Below are 23,667 nucleotides of genomic sequence, written 5' to 3'. Positions count from 1 at the left end.
CTTGCTGTGGAGCAGGGAGCCCGATGCAGGGCTCGATCCCAGGACCCTGGGATCATGACCTGAGCCGAAGGCAGACACTTAACGACTGAGCCACCCAGGCACCCAGTCTGATTTTTTTTTTTAATTAAAGTTCTTAGAAAAGTTAAGCCTTTGCGATTCTTATTTATATTTGGACATACAAGTTATGTCACCTAATGATAGATATTCTTAGCTAAGAGATGAGAGAGAATTTCCTGGGGGAGAAAAAGTTAATGATGAAAATGTAAATAGATCCCAGATAATCAGTTTTGTTAACTGTGTAAAGATAGGCATATATTTTTTTGTTTTCTTTTACAGAATTTTTTGAAGATACAGATTTCACAATAAAAAAAAAAAGGGAGATAAGGGAAGGGAGAGAAAGCAGAAGAAATATCCCAGACATGTCCTTTATTGTGTGGCAGATTTGTCTCATTATTTTTAAAATTTCTATTTGAACTCTGAATTTTTACCTTTTTTTTTTCCATCCTCCTAAACAATTTTAAGTCTTGGGTTTTTCTTTTTCTTTTTTTTTTTTTTTTAAGATTTTATTTATTTATTTGACAGAGAGAGACAGCAAGAGAGGGAACACAAGCAGGGGGAGTGGGGGAGGGAGAAGCAGGCTTCCCGCGGAGCAGGGAGCCCCGATGCGGGGCTCAATCCCAGGACCCTGGGATCATGACCTGAGCCGAAGGCAGACGCTTAACCGACTGAGACACCCAGGCACCCCAACTCTTGGGTTTTTCAAAAAGGAGCATTAGTTTTCTAGCTGAAGGTCTGAAATCATGGCTGATTCCATCATTTAGGTGTGTATCTCTCCACAATTCTAAATGCCTTCTTCATTTCTGTTGAATTTGTGTGAACAAGTTCTGTTGCTGCTACCCCTTACGGGAGCCCCCAGCATTCAGTTTGCTTTCCATCCCAGAAACTTTAGGAGAAGACCCCCATCTTTCTCCTATCCTGCCTTCTGTGGACCAAAGGAAGTAATTACTTTAGGAATCCTTCTATTTTGTTTATATATTAAACAAAAACTTTTTGAGCTCTCAGTATTGCCAGATGCATCGTCAACCCCGAACATAAAAGGGTGAACAAAATAGGCATAATCTCCATTCTTAAGTAGCTTAAATTCTTGTGATCCTAAGTGCTAATGGAGAGAAATACAGCCAATTAAGAGGAAAAAAGTGTTGGAGAGGGACGTGTGGGTGGCTCAGTCAGTTCACCGTCTGCCTTTGGCTCAGGTCATGATCTTGGGGTCCTGGGATTGGGGCCCGCCCCACCTCGTCTGGCTCCCTTCTCAGTGGGGATCCTGTTTCTCCCTCGCCCTTTCTGCCCCTCCTCCCTGCTCACGCTCTTTCTCTCTCTCTTAAATGAATAAATAAAATCTTTTAAAAAAGAAAAAAATGTGTTGAAGAGTTGGGGAAGACCTTTCTATGGAGATTATGAATGACTGGCCAGTGAAAATTTGTGGGAAGAACAATCACATAAGAGGACCAATAACTATTGTGGAGGTCCTCAATCAGGAGCATGTAGAGGGAGATTATATATACAGAGAACACACAGAATGACTGTGGTGGTGTACGCAGGAAGGAGAGTGGTTGAATGTAAGGTCTTACCACGTGGGGCCTTACAAGTCATTGTTTAGGTTTTGCGAAAATCTGTGTTAAGAAAGTTTGCTTATATAAAAGGGAGCTTGTTTTTTAATATTACACGTAACAAATAGATTTCTTCTATAACTTTTTTTTAAATTTTAATAAAAAGTACTCTTGTTAGTTTTTTCCACTTGTGCTGAAGATAAAATGACTATATATAAAGTTAGCATTGTGCAGTATTTCTTATAAGTTGCAAATATACTTATAGGTGGTCCAAATGAAATAACATTTTGAAAATGGTTTTGAAATTTATTTGACAGAGAGAAGCCCATCTGGAAGTGCCTTTGGAAGTCAAGAAAATCTGAGGTGGAGAAAGGATATGACTCACTGGCGTCAAAACACTGAGAAGCTTGACAAGTAATATAACTTTCTATTTTATGTTACTGATGGGCTTGTTGGATTTCAAATGCAGGATGAAAATCACTAATTTTAGTGTTGTTTTTTATATATTAGGTATTCAAATCTTAGACAACAAAATACTTATATTTAGTTTTTAAATTTTAGATTAAAAAAGATTTGGGGGAAGAATTTTTCATGTGGTATAGTAAAGCAAAATGTTACCCATTTTGTTTCCAACAAATGTGTCTAAATATCCGCCTTTGAATTATTCTGTAATAATTTTTTAATGTATTTTGGGAGTCACAGTGAACTAAATATTTCCAGGTCACCAACAGTTATAAAGCTAATCTTTGCCCTCCTGGAGCTTAAAATATAATTAAAGAAAGACAGAATACTTCAGGTCTTCTGTTTTTAGCATGAGGTAAATAGGTACACTGACTGACCCTACTGCCAAAAACAACTAAAAATGTACTTCACTGATTCTGGGATCTTAAAGGGCTGTACCATTGGTGTAGGGGAAAGTAGAAGTAAACCCTTCTCACTGCCTAGGTGACCTCGGGTAAAATTGGTTGGCTTGAAATGTGGCATTGAGTCAAGGGTCTAAAATTTTTCTCTTGAGAATTTGTAATTACAAGTTAACCCTCAAGTAGGTTGACTGGCCCAATAAACTCTGAGAATATGGTGACCAGCTCATTCGTGTTTACCAAGTATACCCATGTTCATATCCCAGGGAATCCCGCAGTCCTGTCCTACAGCAAACCAGGATGCTTGGTCACCCTACGTAAGAATTATCTTGAGACCAGGCTTTAGAGGATTTTCACAGATAAACTTGCGGAAATACTAGCTCACAGACCGTAGCATTATAAACCATAGGAAGGACTGTCTTGTGCAAGCCAGCAGAGAGCAAGTCACAGACTCAGTTCCATATAGATGAGCATTTGGATTACAAGAAACTGTCTTAGTCTCTGCAGGCTGCTGTAACAAAATAGAACACACTGCGTTGCTTATAAACAACAGAAATTTATTTCTGACATTTCTGGTGGCTGGGAAGTTCAAGAGTATTTCTGATACAAAATATTGAGAATTTAGATGATAATTTAGAAAAAAATAAGTACTTTCATCTTAAATAAATTGAAAATCCTTGAAATGGTAAGATGAGCACTAAACATTTTGAGTGTTGCTTTACATGAAGCAACCCTATATCCAAGCCCACATAGCACCACCTAGTGTCAGTGCCGTTCAGAATAAAACAGTGTCCTGTGTTTGCTACATCTCTGAAAGCTAAAAATTTATGCTTTCAGTGGTATTGTGGGACTGTAATGGGGTGAGAAAATATGTACTGACATGGTTGACAAAATGCAGGGTAAAAGAAAACACTTCTTATTGTGTAAAATACTGTCTTTTTATTCTCATAATTTTTCTTTCAGGCAAATATTGAAAAATGGTTCCAAGTTTTTTTCTATGAATCTTAAAACTTAAGTCTTTTTTGCATAGTGGTTCTATGTAAATGTACTTTCTTATAATATTTTATATTAGATCAAGAGCAGAGATTGAGCATGAAGCACTGATTGATGGAAATCTGGCTACTGAAGCAAACCTAATCATTTTGGATACATTAGAGATTGTTGTCCAGGTAAGATACAAACGAGGAATGTCAAGTATAGACTTGGCAAATTGGGATTGTGCAAAAAGTATTTATTGAGCCATACAATTACATTAAAATATCGGTAGTTCATAAAAATTTTTTTCTTTTTTTCTCACTTAAATTCTATTCTTTTTTTTTTTTTTTAAAGATTTCATTTATTTATTTTTTTGACAGACACAGCAAGAGAGGGAACACAAGCAGGGGGGTGGGAGAGGGAGAACAGGCTTTCACGAAGTGGGGAGCCGGATGCGGGGCTCGATCCCAGGACCCTGGGATCATGACCTGAGCGGAAGGCAGACGCTTAATGACTAATCCACCCAGGCGACCCCTGTTCATTCTTTTTCCCCCTATTCTTCCCTTATTCAAATCCTGCTCAGCTTCTTTTCCCTGATGTTCTCCTAGATCTTATGTTGTCCTTATCCTGTTTCTTAAAAACTGTTTTCTTATATTCTGTCTCCCTAACCAAATTGCAGGTACATCTCCATTTTTTAAATCTGTTTTTAAATTGCAGACAGTTTCTGTAACAGAATCCAAAGAGAGCATCCTTGGTGGGGTACTGAAAGTCTTACTGCATAGCATGGCCTGTAACCAAAGTGCAGTTTATCTACAACACTGTTTTGCTACACAGAGAGCCCTGGTTTCAAAGGTAGGTCATTTTTGAACGTGCAGTCTTCCCAGACTTTGCTTTCTCTTTTTATGTTTTGTAAGATCATCTAACACAGTCGTTGGTTAATATATTTATAGTTAACATTTTAATAATAGCCTGAGACCCACGATTCATCTTTGCCTCTTTTCTACTGTTGCCTTTTGTAATTTCTTTCTTATTTGGATCACCCTTAACCAGTTTTGGGTTTAAAAAAACAGTAGTTTTGTTGTGGAGAAGGGCCCCAAATTAATAACTAATTGAAAATGTGGGGCTTTCCTTGTTTTCTCTTTATCTCATTCTGTCTGTTCCGTATTAATTTGATTTGTTATGTAAGGTGTAAATAATTCATTCCATTGGCGTTAACTTACCCCATGATGAATGGAAAAGAAGGTACTTTTGTTTGTTCACCTACTGCAAGTATTTATTTCTGGTATTTGTCTTTCCCCAGGAAATAGGGATGTTCTTAAATCTTGAAGGTATCTATTTTATCATAGTCATCTAATAATATGGAATGCGCAGAGCTGTCAGTGGAGATTTAACCAATGGGTTATAATAAAATCATTGCAGAATTATTACATGTTGGTTACCATATTAAGTGTTTTGTGCTTAGTATCTCATCTCAGATACAGTCCTACAATCCCCTGTAGATATCGCTAGGCCCATTTTATGGCTGAGAAAACTGGTCCAGCATTGGGCTACTGGCTAATAAGTGACATAATCAATATTCAGACCCAATCTGCCTGGCTCTGTGGTCCACATTATCAAGCATTAGCAAATAGCACTTCACCGTTTTTTTAAAACGCTATACCTCCAACTCTCTAGTTCGGGCTCTATTAACCTTCCCCTGGAACTCTGACTGCGGAAGTTCGGTGTTAGTGTTGTTTTGTTGTTATCGTTGTTTTGTGTTGTTTTGGACAGTTCCCCGAACTCTTGTTTGAGGAAGAAACGGAGCAGTGTGCGGACCTGTGCCTGCGCCTTCTGCGGCACTGCAGTAGCAGTGTCGGTCCGATTCGGTCCCATGCTGGCGCCTCACTGTACCTCCTCATGAGACAGAACTTTGAGATCGGGAATGTAAGTGTTTATCCCTTGGCTCATAAGGGGCTCGAACTTATGCAGATACCTAGTTAGCTTGTGTCAGAGGGGAGCAGGGCGTTTTGTATATTTCGAGCCTACACTGTCTCGATATTTCTTATTACGTGGCTATCTTACAGAAATCCAAATCTCCAGTTTGGCTTCCCGTACTACAAATAACCTATAATAGTACAACTCGGAATATAAATGTATCACGAGCTATGGAAAATTTAATTATTATCATTAAGTAAAATGAAAACACTAATAAAGGAAATGAAAGGTTTAAATGTCTTGGTTTGATATTTTTTGATTATGGGCCAGCCTGAAGAACTCCATGTTTCCATTAAAGTGTTTTGTTTGATAATCTATTCACGCGTAGTGTTTTTTTTCTAACTTTGAGTCGAATGTATAGTTCATTTATTTTTACTTATATAAGTATTTAAGGCCTGGCTCGTCCTTTGAGCCCTGTTTTGGGTATCTCATTGGTTCTGATATATAGTGTTTTCGGTATTCTTGTTTGGTAGATATTTTGTAGTTTCAGTTTGAATTTTTAATCCCAAGAGTTGACAGTCCTTTTTGTTTTAAAGTTTAGATGTTAATTTCTGGTTTTATTTCAACGTGATTATACAATGTTAAATGCTGTGTCTCCTTTTTTGTACTGTGGATGTGTAATGTTACACAAGTACTTAAATAGAAAGAGTTTTCTTTATTTCAGAGTACTGAGTTAAATATACCTTATTAATTACATTATTTTTCTATATCCTTGTTATTTTGGTGCACTTGGTGGACTGAAGGAGGTGATTTAAAGCCTACGCATTATTTATTTCTCCTCTACCTCTTATTTGGTAAATTGGTATTCATAACTATTGTATCTTTTGTTACCTTTTTTTTTTTTTTTTGCTTTAATCATTTCTTATTTGGCTAAATACTCTCCTGTAGTTGTTTATGCAAGACAGTTCGTGGGAATAATATCTACCAAGTTCTTGGTTGTTCAGTGTTTTCTGTACTTAAAGGACAGCAAAGATAGTTATGAAGTTTTTTGCCTCAGACTTTGAATGAAAAGGAGGGGGGGCAGTGAGAAAGACCAGTAAAACATACCAGATAAAGAATAGTTAATAGAAAAAAGAAAAAGAGATACTTGAATACCATTTTCTTCTGGCTTTAAATATTGTTATAGAGATATCTGAAGATAGTCTGATATTTTCTTCCCTTTTAAATAACTTTTCCCCTCCCAGTTGCTCAAGGGATTCTCTTTAAACTTAAAATTAAATGCATTTTCTAGAATGTATCTTGGTATTGACCAATTTTTGTTAATTTTCTCAGGCACATGATACCTACTTTCAGTTTATTTCAGAAAGTTTTCTTGAATATAAAGTTGAATATTTTCTTCCAGGGTTTGGGGTGTTTCTGCTAGGTACCAGTTATACATATGTTGGGTCTGTTTTGCTTTACTTTTTTTGTTTTGTTTTGCTTTACTTCTTGCCTATCATTATTTCCTCTTTTCCTTTGTTAACATTTAAAATTTCCATTTATTGTGGTTCTTTTTCTCAGAATTTCTCTGTCCTATATACCTTATGTGCTCTCCATGACATCCTTTCTTTTTCCAATTTTATCTTTTTTCTGTTTCTTTTTAAGTTGTGTCAGCTCACATGTAAGCTCCTATTTTATGTCCTCTCTTTCTGATTTGTGCTCTTTCCTTGAGTTTATTTCTGCCTTGTTTTCCTTTCTAAAGTTCATACATTTTAATAATTTAAGGCAAAATATTTCATTAGAATTTTCATCTGTTTCATAACAACATTTTTCTATTAAGTGTTTTTCATCTGGTGAGTTTCACTAATCTTCTCTTTTTTATTACTCAGCGTAGAAGGAGTTGGATTGTCTTGGCTCAGGTATTTGTAGGAAGTTCCTTCAGGAATGTGTTTCTCATGGAATTTTGCTATTGTAAACGCACCTTGCCTAACTTCCTGAAGTTTCTGGTTAATCCATTTCTAGCCAGTCTTCCCAGATTTTTAGCTCATTTCATTTTCAAGACAAATAGCTTTATGACTTCAAAGTGAGTCTCCTATCTGAAAGAAGTATTTTTCCCCATTATTTCTGAAATCTGTGCCCTAGCATCCCTATTTGCTTTCTTCTCCTTGCCTTCTTTTAAAACTGTATCCTATCTTAGCCTGTCTTGGCAACCATTCTGCATTTTTCTAATACATGAATTACATCAGACGCCTCCTTTGATGAAAATAAAGTTTGTGGATTTTTTCCTATTCATCTTTCATTTTTGTATAAAATCCAGGAGAAGCAGGAAATTGCAATTTCACACTGTCCCTTTTTAACTGGAAGCCAAGTCCTCATTTCTTAATCGAGAACAGAAGGATCCAATTACTTTATTGATCCTGTTTAGCTTTTGAAATAAAGTCCCTAAAATTTGACCACACTTGGAATCTTCTTGGTACATCTTCTGTTGTTTTAGGAAAGCTTTATATAATAGGATAAAAATAGGTAATTTGTCCTCATAGTGTCAGGTAGTACCTCTAATAAGGAATAGGTAATTTAAAACTGGCAGTGATTTATAGTTTATGTATTTGACAGATATTAGAACCAAGTATTGAACTGTGTTCTAGGTACTGTAGTAGGCATTGGGCACACAGATAGAAGAACAGTCTTTTTTTTTTTTTTTTTTTAAGTAGCTTAACATTTAGTGGGAGAAGAAATGAACAGTGCTCATCTATGAACAGCCAATGTTCATCCTAATAATAGCAAGAAGTACCCTTTCTGTAGTGAGGATATATAAATTCATATTAGGTAAAACACTTAGTAACTGGCACTGAGCAAATGCTGAATAAGTGTTTGCTGTTGTTAATATAATGAGAGGTAAGCACAGGGCACTGTGTAAGCACAGAGAAAAATAATTTATGCTGCCAGAGATGGGTTTTCAGTAAGAGGAGATGCTTGAAGCAAGGATGAAGAATTGCTCAATCAGAATGATAAATAGGTGGCTAGCACTTTGTAGGTGAAGAAAATGGCACATGCATAATTAAAAAGGCATGGAGACAAGAGATGGAAACAGGCAAACAGAGAAAGATACTCTTTTAGCACTTTGTGATGGTTCTGGCTGGAAGAGAGAATAGGAAGAGATAAAGTTGTAACTGAAAAGGCCTAGACTAAGCTATCCCTAGGGCAGATACTTGTTTTAGTACTGGTCTTTCAATTCCCACTGTATAGTTTGCTATATTTACTGAGTCATATACTTGAATTTTATCCTCAAGGCTTCGGTCAGCCATTGGAATATTTTAAGGAGAGGACTGATATGTTCAGACTTGAAAAATTTACACAAATTTCCCTGATATTATGTAGAAAATAAACTTGGGTTATGAGAGAAAAGGCCGTAAGGTCAATTAAGAAGTTAATAATGGTAATCCAAGTAAGACTTGGTAAGGGTGTAAACTATAGCAATGGCCTTGGGAATGGAGAAAGACCAGACTGGAACAGATTGGGGGTAGTGTGGACTGGCTCTATGGTTTGGATAAGGACAGGGGAGAGTGACAGAGGGATGATTCCTAGATATTTTTTTTGGCCTGAATGACTACAAGAATAGTAGTACCATTTGTTTAATAATAGGAAAAGAAGGTATATTAGAAATGTTAAAATTGGGGTGCCTATGAGATCCAGATAGAGCCATCTAGTAAAATACTATGGCCTGGAGCTCTAGAGAGAAATAAAAGCAGAAGACCTAGACATTATATCTATACCAGTTGAAGGCAAAGAAATGGATGAGGCTGTTCAGAATGACAAGTGAAGAGGTTTCTTGACAAAATCTTGGGGAACACTGGTTTTTAAAAAGGGCAACCAAAAAGGAGTGGATATATTTAGGAAAATCAAGATAAAATGGTACCACTGAAGGTTAGGCAGGAAATTTTCAAGGATAAGAAAAGTAATCAATACATTTAAATATACAGAAATGTCAGGTAGAATATTGATCAGAAAGTATCTTGGATTTGGCCTTTATTAGGTTATCCCTGATTAACCTCTTAAAAGTGGTTTCATAGGGGGAAATGGTGGGACAGAAATGAATTTACCCTGTAAAAGGAAGAATGTAAACTACTTCTAAGCATTATTCCAAAGATTCTGCTTTAAGTTACTTCATGCATGATGTGTGTTAAATTACTTTCATCATGGTAATGGACCTAATGAAATGGGCTGGAGGTTAAAGACAACATCTCCCACTACGAATTTTGTGATATTGGTCAAGCTCTATAACCTCATGTGTAAACATAGTGTTATTATTAATAATATATACCTCAAAACAGATTAATGTAAAGTGTTAGGCACAGCTTCTAATTCAATTCTAATATATGGCTTTTTTTTTACTCTGTTTTGTAGCATATTATTCTTGGCAAAATTCTGAGTGTTAGGTTTTATTATAAGGTTTTAAAATAATTTGATTTTAATATGCATATTTCATTACTTTTTAAAAAATATCTTGCATGGAATGGTTTTTTTTTTTTTTACTAACCTTTTCATTTAGCAAGTACAAGAAGTAGACTTTTTTCTTAAGTTTTTCTATTTTAAGTGCTGACCTGACAACTTCTCTGTTACAGAACTTTGCTAGGGTTAAAATGCAGGTAACCATGTCACTGTCATCCTTGGTGGGCACATCTCAAAATTTTAATGAGGAATTCTTAAGACGTTCTCTAAAGACTATATTGACATATGCTGAAGAAGATCTGGAATTGAGGGAAACAACATTTCCTGATCAGGTCAGTCAGAAATGTGACTTTCTAGATCATTAGTTGAAATGGGATGATAAATAGGCACTTTCCAAATCGTTAATTCAAACTTTGGTTTTTACTGGAGGAATCTGTATTTTTCTTTCAATCCATAGGTCATATGCCATAGATGCGGTGAATCATTTTGTTTCAGTAAGCCATGCTTCCTTCTTGGAAAGCTTAATATCTTTGATATGTAATTCTGTGAATTTGTAACAAATAGAACAAATAGTAGACCTAGGCAGTATAAACAAATAGGAAGCTTTATGATGAAATATTATTCCCAGTTATTAATGAAATAGTAATTGGCCTTAAAAGTGAAGTTTTTACAAACTACTGTTGGGAGAATCAGAAACAGAGAAACATAGGAGAGAATTCCCTTTTGTATTCTCTTCTTGTATCCTCTACATCCCTGTATTTTATTTCTACTTCTAGTTCTGTTTGTTTCCAGGTGAGAGAACTGGAAACAAAACAAAACAAAACAAAACAGCTCACTGAGGAATTAGTATAAAGTTTACTACCCTTCACTCACCGTACCCCAGCATATCCATATCCTTTAGAACTATATCAGTATCATTTTATTTGTTTTACAACCTTCAGATGTTTATCTGAAATGTCTTCCAAACTAATTTAGTGATTGTGAATGAATGATAATTAAAGAATTTTTTTTAAATAAAATTCTCTGCTGCAGGTTCAAGATTTGGTTTTCAATCTCCATATGATCCTTTCTGATACCGTTAAAATGAAGGAACACCAGGAGGATCCTGAAATGTTGATTGATCTAATGTACAGGTATCATTTGTTTGATTTGTTTATACCTTGTATAATAGGTTTAAATTGGTAAAAGTTAAAAATGGAAGTACCCTATGATCTAGCAATGGCACAACTAGGTATTTACCCAAAGAATACAAAAATCCCAATTCAAAGGAATGCATGCACCCTGATGTTTATAGCAGCATTATCTACAATAGCCAAATTATGGAAGCAGCCCAAGTATCCATCGACCAATGAATGGATAAATAAGATGTGGTGTGTATATATATATATATATATATATATATATATATATATATATATATAATGGAATATCATTGAGCCATCAAAAAGAATAAAATCTTGCCATTTGCAACAACCTGGAGGGTATAATGCTAAAAGTGAAATAAGCCAGTCAGAGAAAGACAGATACCATATTATTTCACTCATATGTGAAAGTTAAGAAACAAAACAGATGAGCAAAGGGGAAAAAGAGGAAGAGAGACAAACCAAGAAACAGACTCTTAACTATAGAGAACTGATGGTTACCAGAGGGGAGGGGCCGGGGGAATGGATGAAATAGGTGATGGGGATTAAGGAGGGCACTTGTGTGATGAGCACTGGCTGTTGTATGGAAGTATTGAGTCACTAAATTATACATTTAAAACTAATATTACACTGTATGTTAGCTAACTGGAATTTAAGTAAAAACTTAAAAAAATAAATTGGTAAAACATACAGAAAGCATTAGATAAAAAAAATAAACATACCGGAGTTACTTAAGTCATTTTCTAATGGTAGATTGAAAAGTCAAAATGCACTTTTTCCAGGCTACTTCTCAAAAACAGAGGATTTTTAAAAATAATCATGACACATATTTATACCTTACTCTCCTGTGCCCTAGACTTCATGCAGAGGCCTAAGACCCATATTTTAAATGTAAAAACCAGTCCTTTAGGAATACAGTGTATTATTTTACCATAACATTAAGTTTCCTGATTTTAAATATGGCTGTGCCTATAATGTAATATTTCTAAGAGCACATTTTGAGAAATTTGTAATTCCTGTTCTATCTTGCAAGATGCAAGTAAAACTTGAGACTTTACTTTGGCATATGACCCTCTCTTTTTATAGTTTTGGTGTTCTTTAAAGACACAAATATTTCTTTAAAATAAATATGATGCAATGAAACTATCTTACAAATCTTTTTTTGACTATAAAACTTCTTTACATTCCCATAATGAACACATATGTTCTCATAGCTTTCCCTTACTGATAGCATGTTTTTTGTTTTTTTTTTAGTCCCCCTACAAAAAAACTGCTATCAACCATTCCATGGGCCCACAGTTACTTCTTTAAGCATATTCAGAGACATTTTCATACCATTCAAACACTTGTCTTAATAGGTTGTGCTCAGTGACAGAAACCTCTCTAGGTAAATACTGAACAAGCAGTCCAACTCCCTTCCAGCTTGGGAAGCAAATGCTCATTGAAAAGAATTTCTCTTCCAATTAGAATTGCCAAGGGCTACCAGACCTCTCCAGATCTGCGACTGACCTGGTTGCAGAACATGGCGGGCAAACACTCAGAACGAAGCAACCATGCCGAAGCTGCCCAGTGCCTGGTCCACTCAGCAGCACTTGTCGCTGAATATCTGAGCATGCTGGAGGACCGCAAATATCTTCCTGTAGGATGTGTAACATTTCAGGTAGGAATCTGCCAGATTTACATTACATCAAGGTATGTCCTTTTTAGTTTTACCTTTTCTTACTGGTGTTAAGATTCACTCAGCTTGTAAGGAAAGCATAAAGACTAAAGCTAATGCTTCACCAGATAAATTATCATTTCACTATCACTGTCTTGAATACATTGATAAAGAGTATTTCTTGTTAATCCCCCCCCCTTTTTTTTTACCTCTAAATACCAGTGTTTATTCTCTTTGCCTATACTGCTGTGGACTTCATAGCATCTATGAAATACATGTGAAGTATGGAGAACCCGAATACAGTAGAAACTCTGAACTGGCTTTTACTTAAAACATCACATAACCCAGCATTCTCCGTTCTCTGTATAAAAGAGGCAGATAACCGTGGCTCAGAGATGATAGTTTACTCCCTCGTAGGATCCATACCTCTGACCCACTAGTGGAATTCTTTGCTTGCCAGGAGTCAGTTATGCTTTGCTTTTCTTGAAAACCTGTGAATGTCAGATTTGGGAAATTACAAAACTTAATTAATTGTTATCTCTGCTGGTGAAATCTAAATGTGGAGAGAAAGCCAGTCATTGTTTCTCCAAAAACTGAATTAAATGTTTTGCAAAGACTTGATAAAAGTGAGTCTCCAAAACAATTGCTGTTGAATTAATTTTGGACCAACTACAAAAGCCTGGGGGGAGAGCTCCTAGAAATCTAGGATAATTGGATAACCTGCTAAGTTCAAGTTTTTCAACTAAAGAAACCAGAACTGGAAATCTTTACTGAAGGTTGCATTATGGGTATCTAGTCAAGAGAGATTGGATGAAAATCTGGAGATCTGTACACAAAGAAAAGGCCTTAGATTTACTTTGAAAAAATGTCAAATGAGTGTATATTTGCTATAAATGTTTAGGTAAAAATATTTAAGGTAGTATGCATTATTTCTTCTTTGGAAATAATGGCTGATCCCAATCTCATTGGATTTTATTATACCTGAGTTTGTTCATTAACTCAATGTATGTTAGGCAAGCCAAGCCATATTGCACCTTAATTTTCCTTGTGGGGGGTTTTGACAAGATCATTTAAGTTAAAAATAAAGACTGTTTAAGTCTCCAGTGTCCTGTATCATATCAAGATTTTTCTAATTTTCTATCTCACAACTTTTATTAATGGAAAAGTTACCTATAGTATTACCATTTATTGTCCTCTTCAGAATACAGAAAGATTTTGGAGATTTGTCTATTATCTTTGTGTTGACTACCCCTACCTTTTTTTTAATCCAAGCTGGTATTAATATTTCATCTTCAGTTACTTCCTTATATATATCTTCCATGCTAAGAAATTAATTCCATTTCAAAAGCTGTTCTAATTTTCTCCCCCAGAATATTTCATCTAATGTTTTAGAAGAATCTGCAGTCTCAGATGATGTTGTATCTCCAGATGAAGAAGGTATCTGCTCTGGAAAGTACTTTACTGAGTCAGGACTCGTGGGATTACTGGAACAAGCAGCTGCTTCTTTCTCTATGGTAGATGACTCCTGTTCATTCTCCTTCCACAGATACATACCTCTGAATTATTCATAATATGTATATTCTCTCTGCCTATGACCTTGTTTTCCCTTATGATAGTTTTCTCCAAGCACCTTAAAAACTGTCTAGGAACAGATTTTTCTCTGTAGATATATCACTGCCTAACTCATTTTTGTCTTAATAATCTGTCATTTCCTCCAGTATTTTTCCTTTGCTTATTTATGAACCATCACTTAATCTATAACAGATTTTTTTTTTTTGGTTTATAAAACTTTTACCACCAAACATTTTCCAAAACCTTAAAATTAAAAATCAGAACAAAAAAGAAAACCTCTGGATGATTTTAACTTCCTATTTGAGGGGACTAATGTGGCTCTAGCTCTAGAGCTGGTCTGTTGGATGACAGGGAGAATCTTCTTTTGAGTGTTTTGGACGTTGCCCTGGTGCTCAGGAAAATGATGGCCCCTCATCTCTTGGTTGCATAGTGAGCCCTCTTAGGAAGGTGTTAGAGACCTGAAACTTACTTACCAGGAGCTTAATGAACTACGTCTTTGATCCCTTGCCTGTACCATGTTATAAGGCCAGTCCTTGTCCCTCCCTATCTGTATGTGAAGGATTGAAGCAGTCTTTTTGATCCATAACAGGATGATTATTGGAGAAGGGAAAGATAGCTAGCCCTGCTTACTTTCTTAAACTATGGTAATAGGGACACCTGCTTTCTCTGACATTTCTGTTGGGTATTTAGTGTCCCATTGTCAAGGTTTAGAGACTGTGAAATTCATGTTAGGGTAAGGGGGAAGCTTAACATAATATGCAATGCTGCCCTTCTTCACCATTATACTGCTATAGGGAATTGGTTATTCTCCTGGCCTTAACCCTACCCTGCGATGTGTTGGTTAAGGGCATCTATTTAGAAGGCATACAGCCAGAATTCATATCCTGGCTCTGCTACCTTAGTAGTTCACTCACTTCCGGCACAAATTACTCAACCTATCAGTGCTTTGCTTTTCTCATCCATTAAATGTATCTACTAGTAGTAGGAGTCCCATGGGAATGCTGTTAGGATTAAATGAGTTAATATATGTAAAGTGCTTATCACGGTGCCTGGCTCCAAGTAAGTATTAGTGTTTGGCATTACCATCCTCTTCACCATTATTCCCACTGAGAACCAGCTTATTTAAATATAATTATTCTGAGACTCTTAAGAATGTTAGGTGATTGGCCATTTTAAAATCTCCTATCTGAGGACCTCGAATGTCCTGATTGCTCCCCTTGATCCCTGCTGCTTGAGTTTCATTTTAAGTGATCTGAACTAGCAGTGGGGAAATGTTTTTTGTTTTTTTTTTTTAAGATTTTTATTTATTTTTTAACAGAGAGAGAGACAGCGAGAGAGGGAACACAAGCAGGGAGCATGGGAGAGGGAGAAGCAGGCTTCCCGCCGAGCAGGGAGCCCGATGTGGGGCTCGATCCCAGGACCCTGGGATCATGACCTGAGCCGAAGGCAATCGCTTAACGACTGAGCCACCCAGGCGCCCCGGGAAATGTTTTTTGCTATTAATGGAATATTTTAATAAATACACACTCTGTGTTTGTGTGTGTAATTTTAATAATTCATAGTAATACAATGGCCTGTATTACAGAAGTTTTTTTGTAATAGCATATAATTATGAAATTCACTGTTTTTCAACTAATCTGTTTAAGTTTTCTTTTTTAAATTTTTTTAAAGATTAATTTATTTGAGAGAGAGAGAGAAAGAGTGCAGGAACGGCCTGAGGGGCAGAGGGAGAAGATCCTGGGACTTCAGGATCATGACCTGAGCCGAAGGCAGACGCTTAACTGACTGAGCCACCCAGTCGCCCCCTAATCTGTCTAATCTTAATTACAATAATTACTGGGGCATTTTGGTTACACTATATATATTTAACTATTACAGTTACATGATTGCTTAAACTCCTGTGAACTTTTACTAGAAAATTTAAGAACCATATGTTTATTTCCTTGGGAAAATATGTTGATTTATGAGGTAATAGGAACTCAGCAGCTCTTGGAAAATCTCTTTCTTCCTACATTATAGCCACCAACCCGTTATTAAGGATAAGAAAACGGAATAACAGTACAGACACATGTTGTCCCTCACTGTGGTTGTGTTAAGCAGAGTAGCCCTTGGCTGGCCATTGGCCTCTAGGGGAATAAAATCTGGTAGCTCAGAACCTTCTTAAATCTGGTGAAAGATCACTGATTTTTTTCCCACAGGGTATTTTCAATAAGATTTCCTATACCAATTTAATATTTTAGAAATGTAAATAATTTTAGTTTGCCAAGATGCCACAGGTTATCTGATATCTGTGACTAATGTAGTACTTGGATTTCTTTTATTCTTCTCAGAATTAATTTCTGCCACAGTTTATATGCATATGTAAGTACTCACACTCACACACTAGTGAAGTAGTTACTGTGTAGATATCAGAATGTTCAATTTCAATTATATAGAACTTTAAATATGCATATGTTTTTTGTGTAAAATACACCCACACATACATATCCATCCATCTAGAGGAGATAATGCGTTGTGTAAAATTCTTTTATTAAGGCTTGATAAAGTTAAAAATTAGTAGTGTTTGTTTTTGTGTCCTACTGGGAAACTTCACTGGTATTGCCTTAGTGGAAGTATTGTGAATTCATAAATTGTAATTCTTTACTTTCATATTGATGTAAGAGAAAACAATATCTTATAACATTATTCTTATAGGCTGGCATGTATGAGGCAGTAAATGAGGTTTACAAAGTACTTATTCCTATTCACGAAGCTAATCGGGATGCAAAGAAACTATCCACAATTCATGGTAAACTTCAAGAAGCATTCAGCAAAATTGTTCATCAGGTAATGATTGCAATTTCAGTGTAAATGGAGAAAACTGTCTGAAAGCATTAGTGTTGCTTTGTCCTGATGTCAAACTAGATCCGATGAAATGACCGTCTTACTCAGGTTACAGATGAACAATGTCAAAATGATGGTTCATGGCCAGAGCAAGATTCATTAACAAAAAATGAATTTACCTAAAGTAGATCATGATCATCATAAACTTTCTACATAGTTTTTTTATTCACTTTTTAAAAATTAATAGTTGGCAAATTTTTAAAATTGTGAGTTCTTTTCTGTTTCAAATGTGAGTTAAAATTGTGAATCTGATTTTTAAGTTGATTTCTTTTGCTGCCAAAAAAGCTTTTGTATTTGTTAGTTTTTTATTAAATGATATGAAAGTTTAATAAACTAATATTGTTAATGTTTTCAACTTAGCTTCAACTGTTTTTCCCTAGATGTTCCATTCAGTCATCCTTTAATATATTTCTAATATGAAAATAATATTTAGTGAAAATAATGACTAAAACTGTTGTCTTATGCTTATTGAGTTATAATAGTATGATTTTAGTACTTGTTTATAGTTCATGGAATCCACATATTATCACCAAAATTAAAATCAAAATAAGGCTTGGTTTAAAAATCAACTAGCAATTGATTTCCCTGAAACTAAATTCTCGGTTCTCTTAATATCCTCTGAAATATCCTGTTGAGCCTCCTCCTTCCCTTCCCCTTCCCCTTCCCCTTCCCCTTCTTCCCCTTCCCCTTCCCCTTCCCCTTCCCCTTCCCCTTCCCACCTGTGCTGTTATCTGCTACTGCCCCCATCCAAGAAGGACGTGGAGTACTGATGGTCCACGTTTGTATTCATTACTAGTCCTGTTCTACTGTCTGTCAGCTTGACCTCCTCTTTCTCGCTGTGGACTAAGCTATTCTGGATGAATTGATATAATCTGAAAAACTTTAATAGTCTTAAAACAGGGCTGCTATACTGTTAAGTCAATATTTTATTGTCCTCTACTAAAACACTGAAATTGCCAGAGATTTGTTATGATTCATGATGGTAACAGGTGGGTCTTATAATAATCAGTTGTGTACATATACTGTAGGTTACATGTCAGGTCTGGAACACCTGGAGCTAGTAGTTTACAAGAAATTTTTCTCCATTGTATGATAGGCATTTGAGCAAAATTGCGATTTCTATTTCAGTTTACCCTGGGTAGTTCAGTGAAGCACAGCTCCCGTGAGTTAGAGGTCTAATTCAGATACATTAATTGAACACATAGCTGCCTCTTTTTCACCAAAATTTATAGTTTCTCTTTCTAAAGTTTTTAAAAGGTGAAATTTTAACTACTTAGGTTTTGAACAAGCAATTTAGGAAATTATCACCGATCTTAAGTGAAAGAATATGGTGTTAAAAATATCCTGCTGTCTTCTGTTCGCAGAGATTTTATGGTATATGGTGCCTTACACTGCTCAAGTTCCTTTGGCCTTTTTTTTTTTTCTTTTAAAACTTTTTTTTTTTTATGACTTGCCCTTTTTTACTTTTTATTATACAGAGTACTGGCTGGGAGGTAGGTAATGTTTTAGTTAGTTAAAGACACTAATAGATTGATTTGACGAGATTTCTTATGCCAATGCTTTGCCCACATGTGCTAGCTGTGGGCATTCTGTTGCTATCTGCTATCAACTGAATTCATTAACCAAAGAAATTTTGTTAAAATACTCTAAGTTATTTTAAGCAATTTATTATTAAGAGGTTGTAGGCAGTGCATGGAAATTCATATGTTGTACTAATGAGATTCTTTGGTAAATGAGCCACTTTGTCATCACTTTAGTTTGTTTTTATCCTTTGAAGCATTTTCTTTCATCAACATTTACACACAGATTTCTTTTTTTAACCATATTGTTTCACCTCATTTTACAGAGGTCGATTTATGTGTTATTGCTCAGAGGTGTGTAGAAAATACCATATTTCATCTGATCAAAGACGCCATCAATTGTAAGACATACCATTATTTTATATGCCTTTGAGAAAGAAAAGGAAACGTATTAAATCACAACATCAGGGATATTAAAATGTGGGCCAAAAAATGTGCATCTCAGAATTGATGAAATAATGTGTTGATTTGATCTTGAGTCACTTCACCTTGAGTATGAGCACTACTGAGGGAAGAAATTCACTTTGTCATTTAAATTTTGTTGGTGGGAGGGATAAAGAGAGTGGGAGAACATGAAATTTACTTTGACCTCCTCTACTGACAGGTTGATAATTTGTGTTGAAGACTACGTACGCTTCCTTTTATGTAGGAGGTAGGCTTGTGAAGAGCAATGTATGAATCGAATTTTACCTGAAAAAAGCCCGAAAGATTTGATTGCTATTGTTTTAAATCTTTCTATAAAGAAAAGAGTTCTGGAAAATGTGCCCTAATTTATTTTGATGAGGTAAAGCCAGGGTATTAATAAATCAGGTTTATTTTAAGCGAGGTATACTTGTAAAGTTGTCTGCTTTGCCTCTCACTTTGAGGTCACATTTACATCGTCAGCTCAACAGCTTAACACTTTCTCTGGTTTTGCACTGCGGTCCTTATTTGGGGACCCAGATAGAAAACCTTAGGAATAAATGTTACTACTGTGTTTATTCCATTCCTGAATTAGTCCCTACTTTTTGCTTTTCTTCAGATGAAGCCAGTACTTGTGTATCTACCTTAATTCTCCAGATTCAATGTGTATGACCTTATTAATATCTAATATATAATTCCTCATTTTTGTGGCTCAGTTAAAAGGTAACAGAAAGAGACTTGCCATGGTTAATCTAGGAATGGTAAAGTTCCTTATGGATTTCCTCACATGAAATGAAATTAGCTGAAAAGTAGGCATGAAAGAAGATATATTGAAACCTCTGAGCAGTTTATTACTAGTCGGCTTGATGCTAAATCGACCCCTGAAAGGTATAATTTTCACTGGTTATGACATTAATATCATTCTGTCATCATGTTTATTGCATGATAAAAGTCGTGCAGACTTTATTTTTCTGTTTATATTCTTGTCACTACCTTTCACTGGACTTTTAGCTTTGTAGCTTCTAAAATTGTTGCACGTTTGTTTTTTTGCCTTTCCCTTATAAAACTTAAATGGATGCTTGCATTTTAAAAATGTGTTTGCCACCATTTGCTGCTTATTTGTTTTGAAATTTCCCTAATTAAAATGCTTTCTGTTTTCTCTTCTCTCTTGCCCCTGGTTGCTGACCCTACTCCCTACTTTTACTATTGTCTATTGTGGTAAGTTCCTATCTTGTGAATATTTTTCTTTTTGACTCTGTGAAAACTTCAGTAATTTTGTTTTTTTCTAAAAGCTGTGTTTCCTAGCTAATATCCTAGTATTCTCAAAGAACTCACTGGTTTAATATCCAGTAGGGATAACTTATCCATTGTGTAGAAAGGCTATTGGAATGGATAACTCACTACCTGACTTACAGGAAAGCCCTTCTGGGCAGTGTGTTTCATTTTTCATTATGCTCTTTGATTTGGTACAAATTATTGGAGTTGGCAGAGCTTTTGAGGGGTGTGTGTGTGTGTGTGTGTGTGTGTGTGTGTGTGTGTGTGTGTATAAAAGATAACTGTAAAACTTGACACTTAGCAATTTGGTCAAGTATTTACCATGCAGAGGAACAAATCAGGAACCCGTCACAAATCATGGTGGCTCTTCCCTGCTCTTCCGGTCTCAGTACCTTAATGGCTATTTAGTGTTCACCTTTATTTTCTCTTTTCCCAAGCCCATTTCTTTTTCTGGCAACAGTAGGAAATAAAGTGTGTTTTAATCATTTCTTTCACGATTGCATTTTAAAAAAATTTTTAGGAAAAGAGAAATACTGAATTTCTGTATGGAAATTTTTATACTGATTTGAGTTTTTGCATGTGTGTGTTTCATTTTTAAAAGAAGCATTTATCCATGTACCCAACAGTGATCAGTTTCAGAAATAGATTAATGCAAGTTTGGATTTTTCAGAATAATCAATCCCCAAACATCGGTAAAAGTCATGTGACACTTTCTCCTTTCTTTTTTTTCTTAAAAGATTACAACATATTTCTTCAAAGGCAATATCACTACTGTATTAGGTGTATCTTATCGTCTCCAGAAAGTCTAGAGAAGGGCTTATTAGCTTTGTGAAGCTAAACTCTTTCTGCTGGACTGCTAAAGAAAAGTGGAGTACCCTAATTTTTGAGATCGAAACATGCAAAAGGGCTATATCTTAACTCTTGTCATTGGGCTGGATGGACATGACTATGAGGCAGTTTTTGGGGTTTTATATGCTCAGAAATACTGGCCATAGTTTTGGTGCAATGGTTTCTGTTGAATTTTTTATGCTTTAATCCATGCTAAAGCTAAGTGAGATAAATTAACTCAGCTAAGCAAGTAAAGGTAGAGCAGAATTAGAAACAGCGATACGATGGAGGCGGGGGGAGTCCCTGAAGGAAGGGAATGAAAAAAAAAATTCCAAAAGCCTAGTCTTTACCTCAGGGATGTTAAGTCAGATATAAAGAAAGTTAAGGAAAACATAATAGGTGGGAAGAATCTTATCTCCAGGAGGAGACACTTTTTGGGTAGTTGGTGACTCCCTGATAATTGGCACAGACTCATGACTGAGCTTCTGATGACGCAGTACCGCTGATCGTGTTCTGCCCTTTATGCTACTTTTCAGAAAAAGGAAAGACTTGGACAGAAAACATGCACAGTATGGAGGACAGTAGATGTGATTTCTTTTTCCTGGACTATGACATGGAATGGTTGAAACTGAACTTCTGAAAAGAAATGTAACGGGCTGTATCTTAGAAGGATATATTGCATAGGTGAACCACCAACCTGGTTATCATATTAGAGTAGAGAGGACAGTGTTGTAATATAGCAAAAGACAAAGCATAGGGTAGGAGGTACCCATTAATTCTCAAAAGACTTATTCAAGGAAATTCTCAAGGAAAACATCAGAAGTGGAAGATGGTTCAGAGATCATACTTATGTCCTAATGTTTGTATATCAGTATATAGGGTATGGGAATTTATATAGCTTAATTAAGAACTTGGACTTCAGGTGTCAAATATATTGGTATTTAACTCTCAGCCCCACCACTGATTAACATGTGACCTTGGACGAGTTACTTTTCCTCATCTATAAAATGAGGGCAAAAAAAAAAATGGTACCTATCTCATAGTTGTGATAAGAATTAATAATTCGTGTAAAGGGGATAATAGCATCTAGCACAGAGTAAGTAGTTTAAAATGTTGGAGATTATTATTTTTATTGTTACTATAACATCATCATCATCATTATCATTATTGCTACTTGAAATCTTAACACAGTTTGGCTAATGAAATCTAGGAGGTGTTATTATGTTCCCAAGTTGACATCTACTACTAACTAAACTGATGAAAGCGTTTGCGTTCTATAAGAGGAGTAGGTTGAGTAGAAGAGGAGGGTGATGACCACTGTCTGAAATCCTGGTGTGCCTGTCTGGAAATCAGTTACCTTGAAGGAAGCATAGCAGAAAACAGTTAGGTGTGGATAAAAGTTTTAGTAGTGATGTCATTGTAGAAATACAAAACTAGCCCCACAGAGTGTTCTTGCATTAAAGATAACAAAACTAGAAAAGATTTGCAGTCCATTTGTCATAAGACATTTCAACCGTTAGAGACGTGGAGAGAGGAGTAGATGGGTTTTGCTTGTCTGTGATGTGGTCGCATCACCCAGGAGATGGTAGAATCAATAAATAGAAGAATAAATTGGAGTGTGGGAATGATAGGAAATTCAGAAAGAATTCATGACGGCAAGGAAAGGTAATGCTAGAGAAATAGAAGCTAGGTTGTAGGAAAGTAGAAAACGAGTGTCCTCCTGTGGTCTAAAACTCTGAAGAAGAAATAAGATGAAGTGATATTTTTGCTGAGGAAGCAGCTATATGATCATGGGTTCGTGAACATGATAGAGTCAGTGGTTTTACACTATAGAACTTTTTGTAAATTGAAAATAAATTTACTCAAACTCTTAGCCTTCCTTTTGTTTCCTCCCCCATTCCAGTGCACACACATTCATTCTCAGTTCCAGTAACTCCTTAGAGTTACCTCTCTGATCTACTCCATTCTGCCTCTTGCACACTCCCCTTCAATTCCCCGGCCTCCTTCCTGTTCTTCAAACATACTGGAGAGGCTCTGTCCTGGGACCTGTGCACTGGCTCACTCTTCTGCCTGCAGTGCTCTCCCCAGAGATCCACATGAATAACTCTCCCATCTCCTCCACATCTTTGCTCAGATGTCACCTCTTGGTGAGACCTACCCTAACCACGCTCTTTGTCTCTTTTGTTCACTGATTTATCACAAATGCCCAGAACAGTTTGCTGACATATATGGTAGGCACTCAGTCAATATGTGAATGGATGAATAGTTTCCCTCACATTCTGTTTCATGGCTTTTATCTTTTTTCTTTTTCTTTCTTTCTCTCTCTCTCTCTCTCTCTCTCTGCTGAAACGGTCTTTCCTTCCTTCCTACATCCAGTTAGCCGTTCTTCTGACTTGTAGAAAGAACCCTGTGTGTCACCTCTTCTGTGACCTGGGTCCAGCAGGATTAATCTTTCCTTTCTTGATTCCACTTTCTATTATAACACATAACCCTTTGTATTGTAATTATTTGAGTATATCCTTTACTTTCTTGAGGAGCCAAATC

The 23,667-nt window shown here is 35.9% G+C and overlaps 1 protein-coding gene across 10 annotated transcripts in view; it reads left to right on the top strand.

The window, feature by feature from the left end:
- Nucleotides 1–23,667, top strand: part of DOCK7 (dedicator of cytokinesis 7) — a 220,646-nt gene that overhangs the window by 175,385 nt on the left and 21,594 nt on the right. For 5 of the 10 annotated variants that reach the window (XM_035727291.1, XM_027620940.2, XM_027620922.2 and 2 more), the window contains 10 exons: nt 1,925–2,021; nt 3,540–3,636; nt 4,160–4,294; nt 5,213–5,365; nt 9,958–10,116; nt 10,817–10,917; nt 12,394–12,586; nt 13,954–14,097; nt 16,850–16,981; nt 18,517–18,531. In XM_035727291.1, coding sequence (XP_035583184.1) covers nt 1,925–2,021; nt 3,540–3,636; nt 4,160–4,294; nt 5,213–5,365; nt 9,958–10,116; nt 10,817–10,917; nt 12,394–12,586; nt 13,954–14,097; nt 16,850–16,981; nt 18,517–18,531 — 1,226 coding nt within the window. Of the gene's footprint in view, nt 1–1,924; nt 2,022–3,539; nt 3,637–4,159; nt 4,295–5,212; nt 5,366–9,957; nt 10,117–10,816; nt 10,918–12,393; nt 12,587–13,953; nt 14,098–16,849; nt 16,982–18,516; nt 18,532–18,884; nt 18,946–23,667 lie in introns of those variants that run through there. The other 5 variants (XM_027620950.2, XM_027620931.2, XM_027620913.2 and 2 more) reach the window with 2 other exon arrangements.

The sequence above is a fragment of the Zalophus californianus genome, chromosome 4 (assembly GCF_009762305.2).
Source record: "Zalophus californianus isolate mZalCal1 chromosome 4, mZalCal1.pri.v2, whole genome shotgun sequence".
NCBI lineage: Eukaryota > Metazoa > Chordata > Mammalia > Carnivora > Otariidae > Zalophus > Zalophus californianus.
The sequence above is the reverse complement of the archived record's forward strand: the minus strand, read 5'-3'. Positions and strand labels throughout refer to the sequence as shown.